The sequence below is a fragment of the Dromiciops gliroides genome, chromosome 3 (assembly GCF_019393635.1).
Source record: "Dromiciops gliroides isolate mDroGli1 chromosome 3, mDroGli1.pri, whole genome shotgun sequence".
NCBI lineage: Eukaryota > Metazoa > Chordata > Mammalia > Microbiotheria > Microbiotheriidae > Dromiciops > Dromiciops gliroides.
In genome coordinates, this window is record NC_057863.1 from 91,273,381 (window position 1) to 91,290,204 (window position 16,824).

Consider the following 16,824-nt stretch of genomic DNA (forward strand, 5'->3'; position numbering starts at 1 on the left):
ATCAACTGTCTGAGGCTGGATTTGAACTCAGGTCCTCCTGAATCCAGGGCCAGCGTTTTATCCACTGTGCCACCTAGCTGCCCCCCAACTACTTTTTAATAGGGGTTTTTGGTTAAATTAAATGTAAGAAAATGCATATTTCTAAAAAGATTGCTGACGAGTCTCCTTTCTCTAACCTTTAAAAAGCTGTATTTCCCAGGGCTCCAAACGATAGCTTTATTTCAGCTGTTCCACTTATGATTATATTTAAATTTTTTAAAAAACATTTCTGATAGCAACATTCTCTTTTTGACTGTTAATCCCAACATAAGAGTACATTTTCTCTTTAAGGCTGAGTTTCAAAAACCAAAGATTTTATTTATACAGAAAAGCAGTATTATAATTGGCTCTCTTTTAAAATAAAATACATTTTGCATACAAATAAAAGAATATTTACATATCCAGTAACTGAATCCATGACTTCAAAGTACAGGAGTATGAAAAGACAGCTTGCTGTAAAGAGGATGACACTCACATCATAAAAACATGTTGCCTTTGCCGTGTGAAAACCGGCTGTTGAGTTCTCTAGATTTCTTAATCAGAGCTTTCTTCTGGGCTTCATCAAAGCGGTTGACTTTGAGATCTTGATCACGGTCAAATGGCCTTCTCTCTTGGGGTTTATTTTTCTCTTCAGCTGTCTTGTTCTTTAATTTTCTGTGATGTATGTCCATAAGAGATTCTGATCTTTTTGAGTCCTGGGGTGGGGTGGAAAGGGAAGAGGAGGTGAAAATCTTAGCATGAACATCACAATAATAAAATCTGATGATGAAGTAGAACTATTAGATATAGAAGTCAATATCAAAAAAGAGTGGTGTCTGACTTTGTGCTGCTTTCTCAAAGCCCAAAGACAGGTGGAATCAACAGGACATTAGTTAATGTAAATTAGATGCAACTTGAGACCTCACATGAGTTGTAACCTTGGAGAGAAAAAGATCTAGGGGGTCACTGCAAACATTTTAATACTCCAGTGTGAAGAGCTGACATTAATAAGGGAATACTGACAAAGGAGAAAAAAATTAGAAACTTACTCTAATAGAGCTCTAATAGAGCCTGCTAAAATGTAGACAGCATATATTCCTCAATAATACTGAGAGCAGATAGTTATTACCATACTATTATATAAAGGGGAAATTATGGAAAAGGTGAAAGGATGGGCTAGAAAAGCCAAATTTTTATTTCAGGTCTATAAAAGATGGGGGCAGCTAGGTGGCGCAGTGGATAGAGCACTGGCCCTGGAGTCAGGAGTACCTGAGTTCAAATCCGGCCTCAGACACTTACTAGCTGTGTGACCCTGGGCAAGTCACTTAACCCCAATTGCCTCACTAAAAAAAAAAAAAAAAAAAAAAGATGATGGTTTCAGTCAGCATATGGTGCATCAGTGATAGTCCCTTCAACTCTGACATGACAAAGCAGAAAAAGAAGATGTTCAAAGAGGAGAGTAATAATTACAAATTAAGAGGTTTGTGGCTCTGAGAAGTTAAGGGGAGACACAAATTTGTAAAACCAAGCCAATCAAGTATCTATGCACCAAACAAATTAAACAGAACTCAGTTAGGTATGATCTGGAAAGGGCCGTGGAGTTCATCTAGTCCGACTGCCTCATTTTATGGATGAGGTTAAGTATGTTGCCCAGGCATTCAGGATGGATGTGACAAAGCAAATGTATACTCTGTAACTCCAAATCTAGTCTTTTTTTTTTTTTTTAGTGAGGCAATTGGGGTTAAGTGACTTGCCCAGGGTCACACAGCTAGTAAGTGTTAAGTGTCTAAGGCTGGATTTGAACTCGGGTACTCCTGACTCCAGGGCCGGTGCTCTATCCACTGCGCCACCTAGCTGCCCCCAAATCTAGTCATTTTTCTACCATACTGCTGTATTATCAAAGTAACACAATAAAGTGTAGTTTCATTTCTAGGCTATGACATACATCTGACCAAAGGTGCTAAATTTGGGGGAGAAAATAAATAGCAAAAATATGATGAGAAGCACAAACTCATCAGGAGAGAAAACAATTAGGGAAAATGTCTGGATTTTATGTGATATTAACCAATTTTCAAAACAGTATGAAAAATAAGGGAAAAAAATTAAAAGTTTTTATTTTCCATGTAAGAATAATTCTTCTAAGGTTATATATTTGTGCATAAAACAATGCTCTCTAATACCTTTGTTGGCATTCTAAACTCTACAAATGAAGAAAGGAATAACAACTGAATGAGTTAATAAGCTACAGATTAAGGGACAGCTAGGTGGAGCAGTGGATAGAGCACCGGCCCTGGAGTCAGGAGTACCTGGGTTCAAATCCGGCCTCAGACACTTAACACTTACTAGTTGTGTGATCCTGGGCAAGTCACTTAACCCCAATTGCCTCACTTAAAAAAAAAAAAAAGCTACAAATTAAAAATGGAGGACTATAAACCTATCTGTTCTCTTGGTGAATTACCATTTGCTGGTGTTTTGAAAGACTTAAGGTAGAAGTAAAGAGACTGTCTCTTGGATCTGGTGGGAAGGTTCTTTTAAGTGGTATACTGTGAACATAAAGGCATCTTCTTTTCAGCTTCCTAGCTAGCAGGCCTACTTTAGTAATCATTAATGTTGCAGAGGAAGGCCCCTTAACAGTTCTGTGTGTCAATATAGGAAAGAAGAGCTTGGTATAAGGAGATAAGACTAACTAAGATGCTAAGTACAGACCAGTTTTCAATAATCGTGCAAGCAGGAGGGAGGTGGCATGACAGTTCTAAATAATGAATATTTTAAAGTAATCTTATTTGGCTTTAAACTACAGAGAGACAGTACTCAATATGAAACACGCATCATTAAATACAGTCATCCCTAATTCTACTCAGCTCTGCTCTATGACTGGCAACCTAGCTGATGTCATGGGAATGGATCTCTGTGGATAAGGCACAAACTCAACAATCAGAAAGAGAGCCAGAGTAAACTACAGGGAGATTCATTTTTTGGCAATGGTTTAAGCCAAAGTTCCCTTGGGGGCCTATTAACTGGAGAGGAAATAATGAAATAAGGCTGTGGCCATTAAGAACTGACCAACAATTTAAATGCCTCTTGCTTGTGCCTTTTTCCCTCTGTTGTCTCAGGAACGACAAAGAAAAGAGTAGGGTGCTCCTTCTGCTACAGCTGCTATGCATGTGTGAACTGGGGTACAGGAAAGTTATCCAGGAAGAAACTCGTCAACAATGCTGTATATGTTGTAAGCAAGTGGCAAGTTGGACGGTATTACGGTTTTAAGATATTGATGAAAACCACTGAAATGAACAGCAATGAGGAGTGAGGGAATTTTCATCAAAAACACATGAAAAAATGTTCTGGGTTTCAATAGTGTCAATGATTCATATCAGTTTCTTGAAGTTGGAAAGCATTTCTTAGAAATATCGAAGACTATAACAGAAAAGAGAAAAGACAATGAATGACATTTTCAACTAATCTGTTAACTGTTGATTCCTTGAGATTGCTCTGGGTTTAGACTTTTACATCAAACATTTAAACTCCTTAACACTGAAGAAGATTTGTATAACTCTGGGAGGCTCTTATTTTCTGAAAAAGGGCTGTCTATCCCCAATAATGGAAGTTCTGACAGATGAGTCACTTAAATAAAATACAAAATGAAAATATTATATGAGAACACATAAAAAAGATCCTACACAAAAGGGTATTTTTTAAAAAGTCTGACACTGCTTTCAGCAGCAGTTTAAAAAAAAGGTTATAGTGATATTACCATGGAAACCAACAGAGCTGGGTATTTTTCCAGAGAGACACACAGGGAAGCAGGGAAAGAGACAGGTGTATATGTGTGCATGTGTAAGTGTTTGAAGAAAGGGGAGATCAGCGTGAGGGTGGGTAGAAGACAGAGAAAAAGAGAGAAGTTGGAATAAAGGAGACGAGCATTTTGCTTCATCACTCACGTTGTATGAAGACACCTGCTCAGCCAATCTCTTGTCCCTTCCTGATAAGATGCGCTCCTCATCATTCTTACCCGTTGGCTTCTTTGCTTCCTGTGCTTCCTAGTGAATGAAAAAAGAGATGGAGCATTACCAAATCATAAAAGAAATAATAAATAAAAACAAACCAATACTAATAATATTCAGGTTAAATTACAACTAAAGACTGAATTAAGACTGGGTCATGGAATTCCCTCCCATTAGTCATGCTGATGATACTGCTAGATAGAAAACAGATGGGCAGAGCTAGGATCTAAAATTCTTTGTATTATTATAATGGGACTGAATGACTTTGGTGAAACAAGAGAGATGAGCGTTTTGTTTTTAAATTCTGCGTTTTGTTTGTGAGGCCTCTGTAATTTTACCAGTGCCATGAAATTATCTTTTAGAATCTGTAATGTAGTACCCATTATCCATAACAATTACATCGGCTCCTTATCTATAAAACAAGGGGGTTCTTCTAAATTATTCCCACAATCTCTTCCACTCTAAATGTATGATCCTAAATAAAACCAAGTTAGCGACACCTAGCATCACACGTGTTTTTTTCTCTTTTGGGATTTGGTGCTTCGACTGGGATGTTTGCTCCATTCTCCATCTTGGTTACTCAATGAATGAATAAAGAAGCATTTCTTAAGTATTTAGTCTATGCAAAGCACTATGCTAAGTGATGGGGATACAAAAAGAAAATAAGAGAGTCTCAGTTCTTCACAAGCTCACATTCCAATGGGGGAGATGACACAGAGAGGTTTCATTTGCAAGTCAGAAGAAAAGGTCTGGTGGGTCCCCTGGGCCTTGAGAGGCAGCTAGCTGCCAGCTCCCGTCTCTACCAGAGTTGTTGGACAATGATTGCAGGGGATGGCCGTAAGCAGTGTATGAAATTAAAAATTTATTAACATTTATGCTTTCTTGTCTTTTCAAGATGTCCTGATTTTCTCAAATTTTCCATGACAGATGATGGCATGAAACATATTTATGGAAAAAAAAAAATTAAGCCAGATGATCTTGAGAACATCTAAGAATGAAACTTGAAGGAGGCGGCCAAAAAAAGCAAAGCAAAGACATGTCAAGATTTCTTTAAACAAACTATTTTCTCCATCAATGACTTTCTGACTCCATTCTAACCCTGATGTATGATGTGAAGAGGTAGAAGTGGAATTGAGGAAAACAAAGATAGGAAGAGCTGCTGGACCGGAACAAGAATACACAGAGGAGATCTGTGCTGGAAGTGTTGAATGTTTTATATAGAAGAAAAGGGGATCCAAATATTTGAGGGGGAAAAAAACCTAAACTTTTACAATCAAGAAAAGGCAACTGATAAAACATCACCAGTTCTATGCATATGCTTACTTTTTATTTCTATGAAATCTTTATGAGAAGAATCTATACACATACCAAGGAGAAGATGAATGAAGATATGAAAGGGAATCAGGCAGATTTTCACAAACAATGTTGGACAACAGACCACACCTTTATGATCCCTCTTAGCCACTGAAAGGGGCTTATTGACTGCACTTACCGTCTGGTGAGCAAAAAAGTCCTTCATTTGGTAGAGCAAAACGCCCCCAGCAAAAGTCTCTCTTCTGGTAAGAATTTTCTTATGTCTACATTTAGGTTTTTTAATATTACTCCGATGAACGCCTCTCTGATTGTGAATATAAAACAGGGATATGTATGCTTGCCAAAGGCATCGATCTGCCTGTCTCATGGAGGAGTCCATCGCAGTGTCCTAATTCAAGAGGGATTCCCTCTAGCTGATGAAGTCTTCTTTAAGTTCCTGTTTGTAGATGACTGTATGTTGGGTGCATGAAGCACCAATACATTGCAGAACGTCCTAGATGAGATCCATGGTCATTCAAGAGTTCAGCCTAAACATCTACACTGGAAAAGCCAAGTGAATTTAAAAAATGCATATTGTCTAGACTGTGATATGCAACTCAAAGGATGGCTCAATGGATTGCCCCATCAATATAGAGCTTAGGCAGACACAGTGAATAGAGAGCTGAGTACTGAACAGGAGGAAGAGAGTGGGATGGATTGTAGCTGGGTAATTGTGTAGTATTTTTAATGACCTGTCATTGTATTATGCAATTAAATTATACTACACAAAGTATTGAAATGACAGTATTTTAATGAGCTTCTTCCTGAAACAAAGGCCCATATTTTTAATACCAATATTCTTCCAGTATGAATAATAGAATAATGAATAATGGGATAACACAATCTCTGAACAATAAACATCATGAATCACCCAAAAGGTCACAGAAAAGTGCACGGCACATATGAGCACACCATGGCCTATTACTAGAGAAGAACTGTTCATAAGAAGCAGCACAGAAGAAATTAAAGAGATGTGGACTGGTCCTGTGGCAAGTTTGAAGTAGAAATGATGGAAACCACGCAGGGAACACAGTCTATAACAAATGTCCACAAACTCAGGAGTGGGGCCCTAAGTGCACCCAATGGGCTGCTTGTGGTAGATTTATGAGAGAACACTGACAAGAGCTGTACAGGATGAAAAGTCATGGATGGATGATTTGTCATTGGCACTATTGGCAGGGGGTACCCACACTGATGGATCAATGATTCCTAGAAGTATTAAGGAGTAGAATGTTCCCCCTGCTCCCCGCCCCCCCCCCCCAGCTTAGATTATATATAGATTGTTGAGTATTTTTAGAGAGGGGGTAGGGGTCACAGAGCTGGCCCTGGGTGCAAAAAGCAATGGGTTAAAGTCCTGCCTCTGAAACATACTAGGTAGTTACCCAACCTTCCAATGTTCCAGTAGCTTCAAACTCAAATAGAAACTTATTCCTGAGAGGCAGAGCCCCATACTGACTTAGAAAACCCCAGTGAACAGTATCTACGTTGTACTGTGCTGAATGACTGAATGTCATACATTGTTAGCTTTGCTCAATGACTGATCCAGACCAACATTCACAGCAATAGGCAGCTCTTATACGTATTTAACTCCTCAGGCAGGGGGGTGAAGACACTGCTTCTTCTTGTCGTGCCTCTTCCCTAACTGCTTCTTCTCTCTCCTTTACTTAAGGTGGGCATTTCCCGGTGCTCATATGTGAATCTTCTTTCTTTTTTTCTTTCTATACCCTCTCCCTTAACAACTGAATTAGGTTCCATGGTGTCTATGCCATGAGGTCACTCCTCTAACTCTTTCTCCTGGACTCTCTCAAAGCACTCAACTCCCCCACCCAGCTGCCATAAGGCCTCTCTCTACCCAGGTGTCCCACAAGCACTTCAGCTCAACACTTAAAGACTAAGCTTTTATCTTTCTCATATAACTAGAACTCCTTCTTCTGACTCCACTATTTTTGTCATTCAATTCAAGAATCATTTATTAAGGGGCTAGGCTACACTATGCTCTAAGGATGAAAAGAATCTAAAAGTCAAACATCCCCTGTGCTCCAGAAGCTTACCTACTCATGAAATCACAGGTCCAGACCTGCCTGTGTGCATAAAAACACAAGAAAAGCTATGATAGGACAAAGGAGATTCCCCCAAAGTGCTCCAGGAAAACTAAGGAGAGTGAACACTTGGAGGTGGGGAAGGCTTAAGGGAAACAGTCCCTGGGGGAGGGGAGGGAAGGGAGGGAGAGAGGAAGGCAGGAGGGCAGGAAGGAGGGAGGGAGGAAAAAGGAAAGAAGGAAGACATTCTAGGCATAGCAGATAAATGGCATGTCACTTTGGGGAAGACTTGAGAGAGGCTGAAACAGAAACAATGCTGACAAAGTAACTGCAGTAAGACCATGGAGAACCTTGAATACTGGACAGAAGAGTTTGCACTGGATGATCTCAGAAGTAGCAGGGAGGTAGTGTAAGCTTTCCAGCCGGGGACTGACCTGGTCAAACACTTATTATCTTAGGAAGGTCACCACAGATTACTAGACATTAGTACACATTAACACTATATCTGACCCTTTTCTCTCGATCATCCCTCTTGAGTAAAATGTGCCTTATGTCTTCTTATACAGAAAAGCTGCATGCCCGGGGTAAATGAAATTGTGCTTACTTTAGCTTTCCTTTCTTTGTCGGCTGGAGTATCTGTCCAAACCGATCGATCGCCAGATTTGTCATCAGCTCTTCTCTTGAAAGTTCTTGGTCCGACACCAAAACCTTTCAGTTCTGGAGGGAGCTCAGTCATCCATGATTCCCTTGTAACTGGTCTGGACCCATCCTTCATGAGATATTTAATTAAAATAAAAAAGATATTTAAGTATATACATAACATTTTATATCAATTTCTATACTTCTCAACTGATGCTTTTGACAAGGTTGCTATCAGTTAATACTCAATCAGTGAAAGTGTAACTGAACTTGATAAATTTACATCCAAATATTACTTAAGCACCAAAGAGATACTTATAACACTTACATCATCTCCTTTAGTGAGTTTTTCTTTCATTCTCTGAGCTCTCCGTTCAAATTCTTTAGTTATACTATAGTCAACTGGTCCTTTTGCAGGCATTGGTCCAACAATGGCCTCATCATCTTCACTACTCTCTGTTCCCTTTTAAAACAAAACATAATTATTACATTAAACAAAGACATTACAGAGCCAAGTAGTATTAAAAACAAATTAAATTTCTAAATTATAGTTTTACTTATACCAACTGCCTAGCCCATAAGTATTATCAAAAATATTTATCAATCGTGTAAGTGTGATTTTTGGGCTAAGTGTTTTAAGATGAGATAATGCAAATAAAGAGTTATATAAGAAGTGATGATAACCTTACTATCTTTTTTTTTTTTTTGGCGGGACAGTGGGGGTTAAGTGACTTGCCCAGGGTCACACGGCTAGTAAGTGTTAAGTGTTTCAGGGTGGATTTGAACTCAGGTACTCCTGAATCCAGGGCCGGTGCTTTATCCACTGTGCCACCTAGCCGCCCCCAGATAACCTTACTATTAGCATGAAAAAAGTCTTTAGCCATATTCTCCACTGCCCAGGCTATCAACTGTGGAATAAGGTATACACAGTGGGTGCTCTGGGAAGTAGCATTACTTTTTATGGGTCAATAGGAACACAATTCAGTACAGTTAATGAAAAAGAAATGTAGTACCAGAGTTAATAGAGCACAGATCTAAGAGTCGATGCCGTTTTCCAAAATTTCAAAAGGGTGCAGCATATGCCTTGGTGGAGACTATGGATTGTTAGAACTGAGCCAAATTCGTCTTGATTGAATGAGTTTTGGAAAGAATCCTCACAAGTTCTATACTTTGCTCAGTGTCACTTATAACAACTGTGGGATTTCAAATAAAGAAAATCCCCGTTAAGTAGCCCAGCTCTATGCTTAAGTAACCTACAGTGTGATCTTAGTAACTCAAACTCTCTGGGCCTTAAATTAATGATTTGTAAAATGAGGGAGTTGAACAAGCTGCCACTAAGATAGATGATGCTGTTTTCAGTTCTGTGTGCAAGTCTTGAAAGGATGGTCGCTCAATCTCTTTAGAGGTTTTTCACTTGGTGTATTGGTAATGAGGATTTTTGTGGAGGTGGTTCCTTAGTTCCTACTCACTCCACCATCTCCCTAGAAATTCACTGCCAACATTCTTGTACAAGTAGCCTATAACTTCATTTTCCATCTCTTTACTATCTACTCTACCCTTAATTTGGTTTGGGCCTCCTCAGTCTACTGAAAACTGTACTCTTGATTGTCCACAATGACTAGCTCTCCTCAGTCTTCATTCTCCTGCACAGCTCTATGGTAACTGATACTGCAGACTCTTCTTCTCTGTGGCTTCCATGATTCTACCATAATAAAGTAAAGAGAGCCTTGGACTCTAGTTAGAAGACACAGGTTCTAATTCTGAAGTCCTCTAATGATTGGTGTAACCTTGGGCAAGTTATGTCAAGTCTCTGAGCCTGTTTCTTCATTTCTAAAATGAGGGGATTCAAACTAGTTATCTCTAAGAACCCTTTCCTCTATAAAGATTTATAGCTCTACCATTTTAGTTCTCCTAGGTTTGTGAACACACCTCATCTCTCACTAGCTTTTCCTTCTCTTTTCCCTTAAAGACAGCCAGTCTCCAAGTTTTGGTTCTTGGACTTCCACTTTTGCTCTATGCTCTTTCATGGGGATTTAATCCACCCTAGCCTCATTTCTCTGTGTATAGCCACTAAATCTATATATTTATGGCCTTGACTTCTCACTTCATTTCCAGGCTCACATATCCAAATGTCTCTAAAGTCCTGATGTTACTTTTAAGTTTAATACAGTTAAAACTCAACACCTAATTTCCTCTTCTGAAAGTAGTTTCTGATCTGCATTTTTCTACTTTTGTTAGCAAAACAATAATTTTCCCTACTTCTAATCCTCAGTCATTTTTGATTCCTCCCTCTTTTCCACTATGCTCGTGTTATCTTTTTTTAAAAATTTTATTTAAAAAAATTTTTTTTAGTGAGGCAATTGAAGTTAAGTGACTTGCCCAGGGTCACACAGCCAGTAAGCATTAAGTGTCTGAGGCCGGATTTGAACTCAGGTACTCCTGACTCCAGGGTCGGTGCTCCATCCACTGCACCACCTAGCTACCCCTCATGTTATCTTAAAAGAACTGCAAAAATGAAAACAGCTATGATATGTGTCAAACTGTATAAAATTCCATAGTAATGTATCACATTTTACCAAGTGCTATAATATTTTGTACATTTCTATCTTCCATATAAAAATGGTTTCCTTTTGCTTACATATAAATGCCAATGCTTGTGTGAAAAAGTTGTTCTTCAATTCATGACCCAAATAAGTATTAAATAACAGCTACACAGAGTCATTTACTAGACTATTTTGGATGTCACTCCTGATATGATCTTCCAGACCATGCCATCTTTATTCCTACTCTTTCTTCCTCTAATAAATCAACCAAGTGTAAAGACATGTTACTGGAATAAGGATTCATTATTTGGTAAAAACTGTTGGGAAAACTAGAAAGTAGTCTGGCAGAAATTGGGCATATGCCAGTATCTTACACCATTTACCAAAGTAATATCAAAATTAAAACGTGACCTACATATAAAGAGGTATTACAAGAAGATCTGAAGAATATGGAATATATTACCTATCACATTTATGGATAAGATGAACAATTTGTGAATAAACAAGAGATAGAGAACAGTGTAAGTTGTATAACAGAGAGTTTTTATTACATTAAATTAAAAAAATGTTTTGTACAAATAAAACAAATGTATTTTTGAACAAATAAAACCAATGTAGCCAAGATCAGAAGGAAAGCATAAAGTTGGGGAAAAAATTTTAGACACAGATTCTCACATAAAGGTCTCATATCTCAAAAATATAAAGAACTCTGTTAAATCTATAAGTATATGAGTCATTCCTCAATTCATAAATGGTCAAAGGATATGAACAGGCAGTTTTCCAATGAAGAAATCAAAACAATTTATAGTCATATGAAAAAATGTTCTAAATCATTATTAATTAAAGAAATATAAATTAGAATAAACTTGAGCTATGAGATTGGCTAAAATGATTGAATGGAAAAATGACAAATGTTGGAGGGGAAGTGGAAAAATTGGGACACAGATTCATTGTGGGTATAACTGTAAACTGATCCAACCATTCTGGATAGCAATCTGGAATTATGCCCAAAGAATTACAAAACTGCCTATACCCTTTGATCCAGCAATACCACTACTAGGTTTGTTTTCCCGAGATGATCAGGGGAAAAAGGAAAAGAACCTATGTGTTCTAAAATATTTATAGCAGCTCTTTTTGTGGTGGCAAAGAACTGGAAATTGCAGGGATGCCTGTCAATTGGGGAATAGCTGAACAAACTACGGTATACGAATGTGATAGAATACTATTGTGCTATAAGAAATGACCTTGATGATCCTAGAAAAACATGGATAGACTTGTATGAAATAATGAAGAGGGAAATGAACAGAAGCAAGAGAACACTGTATACGGTAACAACAATATTGTCTTAAGAACAACTTTGATTGACTAAGTCATTTTGATTCTTATAAATACCCAAATTAACTATGAAGGACATAAGAAGGAAGATGCTATCTGCATGCAGAGAAAGAACTGATAAATAGTATAGAATGGTTTCACACACTCACACACACACACACACACACACACACACACACACACACACGTGTCTAGTGGTAGCCATCTCTTGGTGGGGGAGAAAAAAGGGAAAAAAAGAGTTATACTCTAATTTTATTATATATTTAAAAGGAACAGCAAGTTGTACAAAATAGATTTGCAGTTTCATGCATAAACATCTGAATCCTACTATGTTATGGAAATGCTTGTTTTAAGTTCAGAATAAAATAATTAAAATAAAATATGTCAAATGCTAGAGAGAAATGAAGGGAGAGGACTGAGAGACAGCCATCTAATCTGGCAAGAACAATGGCAGCTGAGTGATGAAGCTGGCAGCCAGACCGCCAAGAGCTAAAGAGTGAGTTAGAGGAAAGCAAATGGGAACAACTGATACAAACAGGTTTCTATACAAGCTTCTTAGCGAAAGGGAGGAGAAAGGGAGGAGGATGAGAGATTGAGGGGTGGCAGGGTCTACTAACATTTTTTCAGGATCAGGGATTTTGGGGTTTTTGATTCCTGAAATGGAATCCATGTGGGTGATGTGAGAGTAGGTCATGAGGACACTGAGGAATTGGGAAGCTAGAATGTTTAAGTGAACATTAACATGTATCTTGACGATCTCTAGCATAAGGGCAGGAATTAAGGGGGAGAGGAAACCAGGAAACCACATACTAAACTCCTTGTGAAAGGAAGGAGAATGATTTGGGGAGCTGAAAGAGAACTGTTACTGGGATCTATATAATCACATATGTAGAAAGATCACTGCATTGGGAGTCAGAATGCCTAAATTTTAGTCCACACTTGGCCACTAAGGTTACATTAGCTGTATAACCTTGGGCAAGTTACTTAACCCATAAAGGATTCAGTTCCCTATCTTTCAACTGAAAGAGTGAGATCAGAGGTGTTAAACGTGGCCTAAGATACTTCTAGGTGCAGTCTGAACCACATTATAATGTAATTTCCTATCTTGCCTATCTGTTCCAAAATACACTGGAATATTGTCAAAGTACTCTCCTTTGCTTTATGGGAAACACATACTCTAATAAACAGAGAAGATACTTGTTATTTTTGTAGTTTGATTAGTAAGGCACAGAAGAGCAGACACTATGAAGCAATGAGGTGACTTTTCTTCTTCCATGCCATCTGCTGAAGAAAATTGCTATAGAAAAGTTTTAAAAAACATCTTTGGTGGACAATGGCCATCACCTTAAATCTTTTTTTTTTTAACTAATTAACTAACAATTCAATTAACTGCTAATTCTGAAAAACAGGTGTAGCTCATGCCCCACAATGACAACAGCTTATATAATATCCAGTAAGCTCTAGGCCTATGAATATATTTTAGGGTTATGCCACCACGAAGATTTTTGATTAAAATGTTCTTGTTGGGGGCGGCTAGGTGGCACAGTGGATAAAGCACCGGCCCTGGAGTACCTGAGTTCAAATCCGGCCTCAGACACTTGACACTTACTAGCTGTGTGACCCTGGGCAAGTCACTTAACCCCCATTGCCCTGAAAAAAAAAAAATGTTCTTGTTGAGGGAGCAGCTAGGTGGTGCTGTGGATAAAGCATTGGCCCTGGTTTCAGGAGTACCTGAGTTCAAATCTGGCCTCAGACACTTGACATTTACTAGCTGTGTGACCCTGGGCAAGTCACTTAACCCTCATTGCCCCACTAAAAATTTTTTTTTAAAAAAATGTTCTTGTTGCCAAAAATTCCTCTAAGCACAGAAAATTTATACTGTCCCTTTTGAAGTTTTACTAATGCTGATTTTCTGTCTTATGTTCTCCATACTGCTATATTTAGAATATATAAACACCATCTTTGCTGCAAATACATTCGATTTCCCCCCAAAATTAAAGAAAAAGGCCACAGAAAAAGTTGACGTCTTTCAAATTATGTTAGGCCCAGTGCTTTATGTACTTAGTCCAAAATATTGATTTGTTTGGTTGAACATGTAAAGAAGGTAGACCCAAATACAAGAAGGAAAGTCTATGTATTTCGTTGTTATTTGTTTGTTTGTTTGTTTGTTTTGTGTGTGTGAGGCAATTGGGGTTAAGTGACCTGCCTAGGGTCACACAGCTAGTAATTGTTAAGTGTCTGAGGCCGGATTTGAACTCAGGTCCTCCTGAATCCAGGGCCGGTGCTCTATCCACTGCACCATCTAGCTGCCCCTACGTATTTCTAAATTAAACAAGGAAGCATTTCAGAAGAGCCATATTTAGCAAAATTTGCTTAAGGTCATAAAAGCAATAAAATGACCCCCCCCTCTTAAAGCTATAATGAAACAAAGTGAATGATGACTACTCAAAATTCTATCTTAAGGCAGGATTCCTCATCCACAGGGAAAAAAAAATTGCCACCACATTTGGGGGGGGGAGGGGAAGAAAAGCAAAATGGACATATTACGTGGCCTACAACCATGTCTTCTAATTATTTTACGTCTGCCCCACAGCAAGGATTACAATGAACCATATATAATAGAGATGAATGCTGACAGACTCTATTGAAAGTTAAATTACTTTACAATTCCTGCAGCAAAATTGTTTCCCAATAGGAATCATTTTCTTTCAATTTGCTCTATAGTCCTTGATGAATAAGAGTTAGAGGCATTTTCTTTTCTACAACACATTCACAACCTGACTTTCAAAGTGCTCATATCATGCATATAGCCAAGCTGATACTTAATAAATATTTGTTCAATGAATGAACCAAGAATTTTTCAATAAGAAGATAACTAGTTTTTATGTGCTAATTAACAATAGTCTAACCAAGTACTATAAGATATCAGAGCATAATTTTTCATAGAAACTGACAAAACAGAATGCAGGAGTTGGAAAAATGAATATATTGTTAAAAATCACCCACCAAAGAAAGCCTATGATGATTACCATAATCTCATTGTTTTGTTTGAATCCCAGTGTAGGCAGTAGTCTTTCTTGCTTAAGTTTCACAGTACTGGTAAAATAAGTGATATGTTATATTTAGAGTAGGCATTTGTATTTAGTTGTAAATCATACAAAGAGTTGACTGCATCCCTTTCACTTCTTCCCCCATTAAAAAAAATAAGAGCAGCTTTTAGAAACATTTATAAACAATGAAATATAGAACAAAAGAAGAGAAACAAAAAAGAGGATAGAAAAATTAAATCAGGGAAAAAACCCAATTCTGGAAAAGTGTGTTAGATGCTTTTGATATTAAAAAACTGTTAAAAAGAATATTTTATTCTTTTTTCTTTAAGTTTTGAGTTCCAAATTCTATCTTTCCTTCCCTCTCCTGCTCCTCCTGAGACAGTAAGCAATTTGATATAGGTTATACATGTGCAATCATGAAAAACATTTCCATATTATTCATTTTGTACAAGAAAATCCTAACAAAAAAGAAAGGAAAGAAGGAAGGAAGGAAGAAAGAGTATGTTTTAGTCTGTATTCAGACAACATCAGTTCTTTCTCTGGAAGTGGATTGCACTTTTAGTCCTTTGGCATTGTCTAGCTAAGAAAAGCTAAGTCATTCACAGATCTTCACTGTACAATATTGCTATTACTGTGTATAATGGTTTCCTGGTTCTGCTCACTTCACTCAGAATCAGTTCAGTCTTTGCAGGTTTTTTGAAATCATGTTGCTTGTCATTTCTTCTAGCACAATATTTCATTACAATCATATACCATATTTTGTTCAGCCATTCCCCAATTGATGGGCATCTTCTCAATTTCCAAATTTTTACCACCACAAAAAGAGCTGCTATAACTATTTTTTGTATAATTAAGCTCTTTTCCTTTTTTTTGGATCTCTTTGGGATACACACCTAGCAGTGGTATTACGGAATCAATGGATATACAGTTTTACAGCACTTTGGGCATAGTTCCAAATTGTTCTTGAAAATGGTTGGATCAGTTCACAATTTCACCAACAGCACATTAGTGTCCCAGTTTTCCTATATCCCCTCCAACATTTATCATTTTTCTTTTTTGTTATATTAGTCAATCTGATGGATGTGAGGTGGTACACCTCGAAGTTGTTTTGATTTGCATTTCTCAAATCAGTAGTTATTTAGAGCATTTTTCATATGACTACAAATAACTTTGATTGCTTTGCCTGAAAACTGCCTATTCATATGTTTTGACCATTTGTCAATTGGGGAATGACTTGAATTCTTATAAATTTGAGTTCTCTATATATTTGATTTGATTTTTTGGGGGGCGGGGCAATGAGAGTTAAATGACTTCCCCAGGGTCACATAGCTAGTAAGTGTCAAGTGTCTGAGGTCAGGTTTAAACTCAGGTCCCCCTGAATCCAGGGCCAGTGCTTTATCCACTGCACCACCTAGCTGCCCCCATCAGTTCTCTATATATTTGAGAAATGAGGCCTTTATCAGAGATACTTGCTGTAAAAATGATTTTCCCAGTTTTATGCTTTCCTTCTAATTTTGGTTGCATTGGTTTTGTTTGTGCAAGAACTTTTTACTTTTATATAATCACAGTTATCCATTTTACAGTTTGTAATACCCTCTATATTTTGTTTGGGCCTAAATTCTTCCCTATAGATCCGACAGATAAATTATTCTACGCCTTTCTTTATGTCTAAGTCATGTACCCATTTTGACCTTATCTTTGTATATGATGTGAAATGTTGGTCTATACCTAGTTTCTGCCATACTGTTTTTGAGTTTTCTCAGCAATTTTTATCAAATAATGAGTTTTGTACCAAAAGCTTTGATCTTTGGGTTCATCAAACACTAGATTACTATGGTCATTTACT

The 16,824-nt window shown here is 37.6% G+C and overlaps 1 protein-coding gene across 2 annotated transcripts in view; it reads right to left on the bottom strand.

Annotated features, from left to right (window-relative positions):
• Positions 1–332: 332 nt before the first annotated feature.
• GPALPP1 (GPALPP motifs containing 1) overlaps positions 333–16,824 on the bottom strand; it is a 41,023-nt gene continuing 24,531 nt past the window's right edge. For both annotated transcript variants that reach the window (XM_043998557.1, XM_043998556.1), the window contains exons 5-8: positions 8,379–8,513; positions 8,016–8,180; positions 3,957–4,055; positions 333–734 (exon numbers count right to left, since the gene is read on the bottom strand). In XM_043998557.1, the coding sequence (XP_043854492.1) occupies positions 516–734; positions 3,957–4,055; positions 8,016–8,180; positions 8,379–8,513 (618 nt within the window). In that variant the 3' untranslated portion in view covers positions 333–515. The remainder of the gene's footprint in view (positions 735–3,956; positions 4,056–8,015; positions 8,181–8,378; positions 8,514–16,824) is intronic.